General features: G+C 40.6%; 1 protein-coding gene across 4 annotated transcripts in view; it reads left to right on the forward strand.

Moving 5' to 3' along the window:
* The window catches only part of POLR3G (RNA polymerase III subunit G), a 282,487-nt gene that overhangs the window by 183,364 nt on the left and 86,898 nt on the right, over window positions 1-12,225 (forward strand). For all 4 annotated transcript variants that reach the window (XM_085632459.1, XM_085632457.1, XM_085632458.1 and 1 more), the window contains exon 5: window positions 9,382-9,435. In XM_085632459.1, the coding sequence (XP_085488585.1) occupies window positions 9,382-9,435 (54 nt within the window). The remainder of the gene's footprint in view (window positions 1-9,381; window positions 9,436-12,225) is intronic.

A 12,225-nucleotide genomic window follows, 5' to 3' on the forward strand; every position in this document is an offset into this window, starting at 1 on the left:
CGGTCCATCACGTTGCCGAAACTACACATCCCAGAATTCCCCCCTGGCGGCAACACGGGTAGTCAAAATAGATGCCATTTCCTGTGCAAGGCTCACTACAGTGGCGTCTCATGCACGGACTGGGAGTGCTCCGACGGCTCTGTGAGGACTGCTTAATAGGTAAACGGTACGTAGACCTGCAGTTCAGCGACTAGATAGAACCTGCTAGCGGTGAAAGAGTTTAACTAACGGAAGGCTTGCGTCTATGTCTTCCATCCTCTTTAGAATATACAGTCCAAGATTTACAAAAGAGGGACTTTTTCCACAAAAAGCATGTCGACAACTAAATCGTGAGCACAGTCCACTTATACCGGGATGCCAGATGACAGAAGCATCTTTTGAGACATCACATTAGCCTGACAAGTAAGATTTCTATTTAACATGACAACTGCACTTCAAAGTCTCAGGGCAACAGCCTTGACTTTTTACTGACTCCCCTCTTCTTTTTCTTCGCTTTCTTCCCTCTTTGGCTGTAGGGACCCTGACGGATTTGTGTTCCATATTTAAAGCCTTTATTGTGCACTTTCAAGCTGTAGGTAAGATATTTGAGAAAGGTGTGCGGTTCATTCATTTTTCTGACTTGGTCAGCGTCATTTGGTTTATTTCAGTGTTGTGTCCGTTTTGTTTCAGATAGTGTTGGTCCTGATGAGAGTCCCCATATGCGAAGGGATTCGAAACGCGTAGACCTATCTTCGCTTTTGGCCAATCATCTGCTAAACAACTAAATGCAATTTATTATAATTGTTCTAAATGATAATTGCTGATGGCCTGATGTATTTTCTACATTCAATTGTTAATCGTTTTTTCAAACTGTGTGGAGTTGGTGTGTCTGAGAAGTTTGTTTGTTTTTGTCTGAGTGTTTGGAGTATGCTAGTGGTGGTGTCGTTTATATATGTCCATGTAATGTAAATATCGATGATATATTGTTCTATTATTTGTGAAATGCTTTAATTGTTACAGTGAAACCGTGCAAATCAATAAGTTAATTTATTGCATGAAAATAATTTTGATTAAATTCAACGAAAAAGTGGTTGAGAGTGAACCTGTTTTATTCAGTTCATGGTTAAAATTCTTTTCAAAGTGAAGTGCAGCATTGGCACTATTTCCGTTTTGTTGATTATATATGACTTGGCCTTGCTGCCATTGAGTCAAAACCCAAGCTTGTTCTTCTATGATTAATTACTTGTCATTTTGTTTTCTATTATGTTATCAAGCTGACTAATAAAAAAAATTTAAAAAAAGAAACATCCATTCCTGCCCTTATGGAAACAATTGGGAAATACGCTAGAGTATCTGGCTATTCCCTTAACATGATAAATATGACGTCCACGCCCTTAATGTCCTCTGCAATAAAAATATGTTGGGAAACACTGGACTGACCTGGCAAACAGATTTCTTAAAGTACCTCGCCCTATGATTTAAAAATGACCTGTGGGAGACTCTATATCATCATGAGAACCTGGAGATCACAAAGATCACTCACCTTATCAAGCCATGGCCCCCAAAATTCCTAACTTGGTTGGGCACAATGGAATCCATTAGGACAATCATCGCCTCATAATTAACTACCTACTAAGGATCATTCCCATCAAATGCTCGTCGGAGTTCTTTAATAACATTTACAAAATAATTCATAAATTTCTATGGAATAGAAAAAAACACTCATTACATTAAAATAAAAACTAGGACTCCCCAAAGATTTGTGAAGTGTAAATGTAGTGGTCTATTGAATATATGGGATCACTTTTTTTTATTTTTTTTATTGAGCAACGATACTCATTGGTTTCAAATCAAAGGACGCTTTATCCCACTTGGTTATTATAGCAAAGTAGTTGATGGTTGATCTATCTTTGTCTGCACTCATTACCAATAAGGAGTAATACTTCATTGCAAAATGTAATTATTCCTTCTACCAGAGATGCAAACTTATAAATAGCTGCTAAATTCTCAGAAGTCAGGATTGCTAATTTGAATATAGCGTAACTTTGGTAGAATCAGAAGATTAAAGTTGAAAAAATAACTTAATCTAGAGGAGAAATGGAGTAAGAAAAATGTTTTTTACATGAAAGAAATGGGAACTAGAGAAAGTCCTAGATCCTTTGGGACCCTGAAACATTTACCTGATTGTAAGCTGTGGCTAAATCCAGTTTTGAAAACACCTTGGACCCATTGATCATGGTCAGCAACTCGTATACTTTGGGCAGTGGATGGTAGTCAACCCAAATGTGTTTAGGCTGCGCAAGTCAACACAAACTGTCAAATCCCCATTCTTCTTTCTTGCCACAACTCAAGGAAACAACCATAATGAGGATTCAATAGGTTTGATTATCCCATTTTTACACAACTCATTAGACTCTTGTTCCAACTTATCCCGGACACTAAAAGGTACACTTCTCAACCTGTGTTTGACCGGAATCACTTTTTTCACCTTTATCCGGTGAGTGAACCCCTTAAACATGCCTAGTTGGTCACTAAAAACAGAAGTGAAATGTTTGCGGATTCCTTCTGCAAAATCTGTGGATTCTACCAAAGAGACCTGTGCCTGTGCCTGTGTGCCTGGTCTAAGAAGCATTTGAAATAACCCTTGTTGAAACCACCCCAATATTGGCAACATAAACTATTCCAAGAATTTTTCTTCCTTTAATTTTCAAAATGACTGGAAAAAACATCAAGTTCTATTTTGTGCACCTCATAAGACACAGGTGCCCTGTCAGAGGGTTCCAAAGGTTACTTTCCCCATGTTTCTTCAAACATTTCGTATGTAATCATGGTTATTCTGGCACCCAAGTCTACCAGTACATTAACCTTTTTGTCGCCTACTCCAATCTCGGCACAGGAATAAACACATGCAGATGCATCTCCTCTTATGATTGTCTTCACCCACAAACATCACCATATCTCTGAGATCATCTTGGATCTCCTGGACATTTTCTAACTCCTCATATTCAACTTCAGACACATTTGCAATACCAGTATTGGTTACACTACTCCTTTTGAACTGGGCATTTCCTCCACTAGTTTGACTCTTTGACACACTTTGGCAAAGTGACGACTTTCCCACAAATTCTGCAAGTGACACTTTTCGCAGATCACAGTTTGTTACCTCTCGCATGAGTTGCTTTGCCACATCTAAAGCAAGTGTTAGCTTGTTTGAACAAGCATTTGTTCTCCCCTCATGTTATTGTGTTTGATGTAACCTCATTGAACTTAACTACACAAACCTCTAGGGGACTTGTCTTCAAGTTCCCTAACAGAAGCTTTGAACAGTTCAAGACATTTTGCCATGCTAATAGTTTCTTCAAGTGAAGGATTTCCCCTAGACAGAAGCTTCTGTTGGATCGTTTGAGCATTTACAAATATATTGATCCCTGACCAGTTGCTCATTGAAACCCTCAAACTGATAGTCTGCACTTATCTTTGTGACAGCTGACACACATGCATATACATCTTCACCTGACCTTTGTTACCTCTTGTACCTAATGACATGACTTGGTTGCATGTCAAAACACAGTTCTAACTTCTTAACAGCCTCTAAATACTCATCAGGGTCATCCTCTCCTTGAATACCAACCAGAGGAGGTAGATGTTTAAACACAGACCTTCCTTCAAACCCCAGCGAATGGAGCTAGAGAAACCTCTTTCTTTGCAGTCCATAATGTGAAACACCTATTGCCCCCAGATATGTAACAATAGCATCAAACCAGTTTTTTCACACAATGGGGGTATTACCAGGTACTTCATGGAATGGAGGTGCAACAGATTGCAAAATAAAACTTGATGGAACCTAACTCCATTACCTTTAACTATGGGGACAGTTACTCCGGATATCCTTATGAATATTATGCTTATACTACTTTTGTACTGCATGCCAACTGATGAGTAAATCTTCAGTACCTTTAGAATGGTGTGTTGATCACCGGAAACAAACATCAGCAGGACACATCTGCCCAGAAATTACCCCTGTATACTGTAAGCTAGATTTGTTCATAGTTGTGCACTAAGAAACTGCCTTTGTTTTGATGTGGGCATCACAGAGCTGTGGGTATGAAACAATACGCACTCAAAATGCAGAACTTTATTGTTTTGGTGTTTGCATCACCACATTGTATTTGTGAAACAATGCGCCTCTCAATACATACTTCAAACCTTAGGGTTGTGCATCACGGTGTGTTATTTAAAATAACCGGGTGTACACAATTTCTCAAAATTTTTGTTAGTGTCTGCATCACCATGCTGTGTTGCTAACACCGAGAAACTGAGACAATGCGCGCTAGAGATGAGGATGTCAAACCCCTGCTTGACAGTGAGTGCATTAACCACTCCACCACTAGGCTTCCGACTTCAATCCTGCCGTGAAGTTACAATGTATGCTAATAAACGATACTCCCAAAATGGTGGTTTACATGGGTGAATAGCATGATTTCAAAATTGTGGCTATGTGCAGCATAAACCACTAGACCAGCTGTTACCCAAAAATCTGGCACATCTAATTAGCTACTGTACACTGCGCAAACTGGCGGCCATGTAGAATGTCAAATGTCAACTACTAGACTGTCGGCTGTTCAACAATGGTGCTGCTTGCAGCTCTGTATTGCGCATGCGCACTGACCATGGTAGCTTTCTTCACACTGTTTTTGGCCTCACGGGTAACTTCTTCGTGTAGCATTTAGCTTTCAGATTGCAGGCTTAGCGCTGTCTGCTCTTTGAGCTCCTCTCCCGACAGACCGGACAGAGTTGTGAACGGACAGTGTTGTGAACTGAAGACACTCTTCAACCTGCCTTTGTATACTGTAAGAGTCTATTAAGTTGCGGCTCGTGGCTTCTGCACTCTTCCGACAGCTCGTTGCCACAATATATGTTGCGAATACTCTACAAATGTTGGTTGAGAAATAGGTTTATTTGTTAAACATGGACTGCGCAGCAGCACAACTGGCAACAGCCTCAGCTGAAATACAACTGCTGTTCACTGCCCTCCTCACATAACATTCCACATTCCATAATTTAACATAGCAACATCATAAAGCCCTAATAGTAAATATTCGAATTGGTGACTAGAGCGTCACCACAGCACTAACTACTCCAAACTGTCTTTGTTTGGAAACTGGATGATATCTCTAAGCTAAATGCATTATCACTGTTCTCTCCTTTTAGAGCTGTTCATTCCTAAGGTTGCAAAAGCAGTTGCCTCCAACACATGCACCTTTTATTACTTTTCTATGCAATGCCTCATTGAGTTTGGATACAGCGCATTTTCTCCATAAACTGTGACTATTCCAGGAAGCAGACGCTCATCCAATCTTTGTACTGACCAGAAACCAAGTAGTTTTCCACCCATCTCTCATCTTTTTCACTGGTTTCCCATGTGCAAGCACCATATATGTAAGAGCTTATGTTTTTGCATTAATGATTGATACCAACTGACAGTGCATGGTCTCTCTCTTCTCTTGTTGCAGTCTGTGAGAAATTGGGTTGTTGGAGGAGTGGGTGGGGCCATTCTCAAGCCACAGCCACAATCCTTGTCAGGATGAACCACAGAAAGCCACTAAATTAACACATGCTTATCTTTCTGGTAGGTTGGCACAAAAGCAGTCGGAGGCAATGTGTAAATTAGTTATGGAGCACAACAACAGTAATAAAGTGTGAACCCAGCACAAGAAAACCCCCACACTAATTTAGGAAAATAGAGTAAAATCCAACAAATGAATTGGCACCACAAACATCCAATCAGTAGAAACACAGTTGTGAATTTTTAAAGTTGTTAGTGCACTTTAGTGCCTAAAAGATCGAAGCACCAACTGCAGACATCTGGTTGCACAAGACCAAGACCAAGGCAAAGTCAAAAGGTAAGGCTACCCACAATGGAGCTCGGTACAGATACATGAGGTAGATTGGGGTCCAGTTTCTACTTATTTTCTGACTTGGAAGAACTTTTTGAAGAAAAATGTCTCAGAAGGTAAACTTCAGAGGGGCAGGAGAGCCGCTCGGCGAAGTCACTTGAAGAGTTCTATGTTCGGATTTAGTCTCATTTTTGGAAGTCATAAATCTCCAGTGCGACAAAGCTGCAAGCTCTATTCGACGGCTCCAGGAAGCTGGATACCCTTCCAGTGAGGAGCTGCTAAATAGGATTTGATCCTGGGGAGAAGAATGTAGCGGGAGCTACCGCAAAGTCAGACCCAGCTGCGATGCACTTGGGCGGGATCAGCGAGCAGGTAGGTCTCGGTCTCCTCACGGTTCTCAGGGGCACATTTTGGCAGAATTTTTTTTTAAGTTTCAAGATTCAGATTTTGGCTGGACTGGATGCACCACTTAAAGGGTCAGAACTTACTTCAAGCTGGATCAAGGTGCACTTATTAAGTTGGAGCCTTTTGTGGCTCTGTAACTCTGAATAGGCCAGCAAACTAGCGCTTTGAGTCATTCTGGTGTTCCAGGGTGCAAGCAGAAAAGCAAGTTTCAAGCAGTAGGGCTCTCTTCTGTGGGCACATGGCAGGCGTCAGGCAGCAGAGCAGTCCCTTTGGAGCATTGGGCATAAGGAAATGTTTTGTATTTATTTAATGTTTTAATGGACACATCTTTCACTGCGTAATTATGAGTTTCTGCACCTTCTAGCACACGCACATAAGAGCAAGTATTAATGGGTATGCATTTGTAGAGACTAGGAGGGTCACAATTATCGAATCTGGGACAATGTAAAGGTATACATTTAGAGGGGTTTATTCGCATTTGGTTGTTAACCACAGGTTTAGAAGTGTGTTTGTCTTTTTTCAGTTAACCCCTGACGAAGGTCTAATGAGAGACTGAAATGCATTGGGTGAAATTTTATGCGGTTTTGGAGTATGAACCATTTATCTCTACATGCTTTAGTTGAAACCCGGATGGACACGCTCAACGCAATTGAAGATTATATAATAAAAGACCTTTGAGAAATACGCCGTCCTTGCAGTAGTTCTAAATGCTTTGAGTGACTATATTAAAGATATGGATTAATAAGCGACAATACACTTGAGTACTAATAGTCCTACATTAAGAATGATAAACTGGATAAAAGATTCGGGGACAATCCCGCATTTCACGCTGTGCGAAGGGGTGGCGCGAAAAACACGTGCCTTTTGGCTCACTGAGACAAAGAAAAATAATAATTGGAAATCAAATTAAGTTGAAGGATTGCATCTTGCTTCAATACTCTTGTTTCACAACCTTATAAAAGTGAAATTTTCAGAATTGTGACTCAAAATCCAATTTTACCATGAAATAAGGTTTTGAATTACAGTCCCTAACATGACATTTCAATCTGTTAATACACAAAAAGTTTCACTTATTAAATGTAATAAGGGAACCCAATAGTATCCTATCCAAGAGGTAGGTCTCACAGTAGTGAAAAACATTTAAAGTGTTTCACTACCAGGACATGTAAAACTTAACAGAACATGTCCCACTTTTTAAGCACAATGCACCCTGCCAATTGTCTGTTTAGGGCCTAATTTTGGGGTGACGTATATGTATTAGAAAATGGGTTATTGGGTCTGGTAAAAGGTTTTATTTTCCCAAGTTGAATTGGCAGTTCCAAACTGCTGACAGGCAGCAATGACAGACCTGAGATGTTTTAAAAGGGCTATGTAAGCCAATTCTGCCATGTTTAAAGGAGAGAGCACAAGCCTTTAGCACTGGTTTCAGTGGTAAAGTGCACATTGTCCTGAAAGCCTACAGAAACGTGTTGCAAAAACAGTTGGGGGGGGAGGGAGGGAAGGCCTACAAGGTTTGGGGGTGATACCGAAAGAGGGCCAAGTCCAATACAGTCCTTTAAGAGTCTTCCACTCCAGTACTTTTATTATATCAAGATTCATAGATTCAGGAAAGTCTTTTACTGGATGCCTTACCTTTTCTGTGGTAACTTCCAAAGCCTTTAGCAATCTTGTTTGGTTATTCTCTAGGTGTGGGCGATAAATTCTGCTCCACCAACAGAGTGCGGCGTTATGCCTGTGTAATATTGAGTTCCGGCAAAACTCCACCAACCAAGTTTTTTCTTGCGCGCAGTTGCTAATGTTAAGTTGGCTTGCGAGAATGTGTCCCCTGGAGCAATTTGTGGGCGCTAGAATGGCACCCCAGAAATTTTCTTAATGCGGGTGGTCGTAACTATTCGTGGTGAGAAAGCTGCTGCTCGAGTAGAAAATGTACTCGAGCAGCAGCAAAGCAGCAGCTCCCTGTGGTGTGGCACATGGTGCTGGTCTTCCAGATTTTGCAGTATGTACCAAGCTCCTGACGCTAAAAATCAGCGTGAGCAGCGTGACGTGCCAAATTCCGCACGTATGCAGAACCACGCAGAGTTTTTATGTAACTGTGCAGAATAAAACTCAATGAAATCTGCCCACCGATATTATTCACACCAAATAAAGCTTGAATTTCGCAAAATGTTAAGATCCTACCTGTTTTCTCTCTAGGCTCTGCTATTACAATCCTTGGTTCCTCTAAGCATCAGAACAAACACTTTGGTTTTCTGGGATATCTGAATGCTTCATGCATTTCAATTCAATCCAATGGGGCAAAACTTGGTCAAAGTCTTTCTTGACAGGATTAAAATTGTGATGGAAATGATCATCATAGCACTAAATAGCTGCCTTAACATCTGCATGGTTTTCATCCATGGAGTTTTCTGCCCTGAATGAATCGTCAAATAAAAGATGTGGGTTCCCTTAGTCACAGAGACTGGTGCTCACTTGCAATGTCTCAGATTTACATTCCAATTGGGTTCCATGTCAGGGATTTGAAGGTTCTGTCTACAGTTAGAACTCCATTTTATCACGTCAAGTTTTTTAGCAACACAAATTGTATCCATTTTTATCATTAATGTTTTTATCATTTAATATTGTGATGCCAGTTTGTTTATCAGTTAAATGATTTTTGACCTTCTCTTTGTACTGTGCAACCATCTAGAATGTCTACAATTGATTAGCAAAGATGTTGCCATATTTGAAAGATTTGGTAATCTTTGGTAGTTTAATGTGGTTAAGTTCACCAACTAATATAAATTCCAGCATTTTTCTGGTGATCTTTTTATTATTCTGGACCTGGAGTGTCAGTGTCATTATCTTGTTGATATTTGTAAACACATTTTTCAATTCCTCTCGAGTGCTTGCATGGAGCTTTGAAATGGCACTCTGCACTCTTACGTATTTCTCATGGTTCACATTTGTGTGTTTGTATTACATTATTTCCTGGCTATGTAATTCACACAATGGGAACGTAATACCATATATGTAACGAACCCACTTTGTCATCAGTGACTGTCTTTCTCTGTTACCCCTTCTCTACTCTAATAAAGAGTCATCTTTAATGTCTCCTATACAGACTGGGCACGCCTTCCTAAAGAACTCAAACCAAGGAAAAAGATAACCAAAAAAGGTAATAATTAAGAAATGTAAGCAGTCTTAATGGCAGTTTTGAACTGGAGAAAATTCTCAACAATGTAGATGATATCAAGTGTGTCAAGTGCAAATGACAAAGCGTTTAACCTTGTACCTAAAAGTTGGATGGTGCTTGCCAAGAGCATTTGCTGGTCTCCTACGTTTGATTTCCCTTTAACATAAAGGGGTGCCTTCCAATTGTGCGGAGTGGAAAAAACAGACTGGTGTCCCATGAATCCTTCCCTTGTATTATACAGATGGTATGGTCCATTTTGGAATGTACAGTTAGTCTTACAACAGTTCTGTATAATTAAGTCACAAGCTCCCCTATTCTCACCACTATACATTTAAAAAAACTCACACTTTCTATCTCGCTTTCTAGTCACTATAAGCATTTAGTAATTATTTATCAAACGCTAACCTAGTGCAAGTTATATTTGCTATAGTAGTTCTTATGAAAGTATACAGAATTAGGAACCACCCAATCATGATACATATTTCCCTACATAAGTTAGCCCTGTTAATATCTAGGTTCGTCATAAAATACAGAGAATTGTGTACCTGGATCTGCCTTTGGTCTGCTCAGCCCCTGAACAAAGCTGGGCTATATCTGGGGTAGGTGCCAGCTGTGCGCATTGATGCAGATCTCTGGATGCTGTCCTAGCTCTACCCGAATGTATACAGGATTGCGCTTTTTGTATTGTTTCTCACACTGTGGATGAGAATGTATACGCTACAGTAGCGTGATGCAAACAATAGCCTGAGAATCTATGATGAGATAGGGTTAGTGGCCTGATGTATTTGTTGTATGTACCTCGTAGATGTAAAGTCAGAACTCTATTAGTAATAACACCATACATGTATTGTATACACGTGGAATATAGGTGCACTGTCCTAAGTAACAGTAGCTAATAAGAATGACCATAAGCATATCCAAGCAACTTTATATATGCGTTATGCAGGTCTTACAGTGACAAAAGGTGTTGGTATTAGAGTTATATGTAGGAGGTCATAGATGCCTCATACAGAGTGTATACGTGACACAGGCAAGAGGGAGACAACGGGTGAGTGAAACGTATGAGGAGAAATGGTTGAAGGGACACCAGACCTCTGGTTAGATTGGTAGTTTTTAGGTCAAGCCCAGACAGTGCTTGCGCTGTCTGAAAGATCTGTTGTATGTACTTTGTGGGTTCTGGAGTTCAGCCCCAGGACTTGGTCTGCTTCCACTTTTGCTTAGGGACAATTTTTTCTGTTCAACTGCCTCTATTTAACTGTCTTGATAGAAAACGACCAGCAGGGGTCAGTAAAATACCAGAATCACTTTAGCATCCCCTAGATTCCAGGCCATTGAAACTGGTCTTCCACAAGGACCGTAGACAATAATATGTTTTTCAAATCTTGTATTTTCAGTGATATGTCCACCGAAGGCCCCAATTTTATATTAAAAACAGTTTTGGACTATACCATTTCCCGCTGATATGCAATATTTCTCTCCATGTGTTCCCATACCTGGCATGTTCCGCAGCTTGGTGCTTATTTTCCCTCCATGTTAAAGAACAGAAGATGTCTCAACACCCAGGCTAATGTGCTGCATAGCTAAATACATATAAGGTCTCAAAGGCGAGACCGATTACATTGAAAATGCTTTTTATTACATAGAAAAGGAACAAGCTTGAAGGAAAGGTGACATTTTGTGTTATATTTACTTGGAGATCATTTGGATTTTACCTGCTTGATTTCATTACAAGACTGGAGGCTACCATTATGCAATAACCTTTTATTGCTGCCCCAACATGCAGAACATAACAAATACATCTTAAAGCACTAAATCCATTTTAGAATTTTCATACAATATATATGTTCAAGGCACGTAGTCCTCCTCCTCTTTACTCAATAGAGGGCTGGGTCCCTTTTGAGAGGCAGTCACTCGTTAGCTATTGCTGTGGGGCCCGGCGCAACTGAAAGGGCCATTAAGTGGAACTGCTGTAACAGCGCCCCGACTCCTGTCAGTGATGAGGCCATTTTTCATGCCGCTCCCTTCAGCAGTAGAAGCAGACTGCGGGTGCTGCCTTCAACAAAAAGGGTACTTAAGCCCGATCGCGGGATTGGGCTGCTCCGTGTTCGGGGAGTTTCCTTTATTTCGGGGGAAGACGTAGTCGCGTGAGCGGTCGGCTACGCTATTACTCTTAAATTTATCTTCTTAAGAACGCCCAGCCATGGCAACTGATATCCATTTTGTTTTGGGCGAGAAAGCTATGGTGGTGCAGATGAGCGAGGAACTGCTTTATCCTAGCAATCAACAACCACCGCCATTTTGTAATGTCTTCTTGGGATTCCAAAGGGCTTAACGCCATTTTCTCAGATGACTAGTGTGCCGCAGCACATGGGCTCCCTCTGCTGGTCCTCTTTAAGGTAGATTCTATGCTTTTAGGAGAAAAAGTAAGAAGGAATTAAAGGGATTTCTTCCATTGTTATGCTTATGCTGACATATAGCGTACAATATATTTCTTACTAAGATTGTCTTCCGATATTCTACTTAACAAGCAGGATGACTGGTGGAATCGGACCTCATGTGCAGCCAATGGCTGAACTTGTTAGGGACTCTATTAGGAGATTCTTTGAAGAGGAATTGAAGTCCTCTGTTAAAGAGGCGGTGGTTACCACTCTTGCGAAGAGGATAAGGGACACTCGGGAGGAAAATTCTTTTCCCTTGTCAGAGAAGAATGCCTTTTCTGCCTCTATCACCCAAAAGAGGGGAAAGGTTTTCCAGAAGATGAAGCATGTAGAC

The sequence above is a fragment of the Triturus cristatus genome, chromosome 2_1 (genome assembly GCF_964204655.1).
Source record: "Triturus cristatus chromosome 2_1, aTriCri1.1, whole genome shotgun sequence".
Taxonomy (NCBI): domain Eukaryota; kingdom Metazoa; phylum Chordata; class Amphibia; order Caudata; family Salamandridae; genus Triturus; species Triturus cristatus.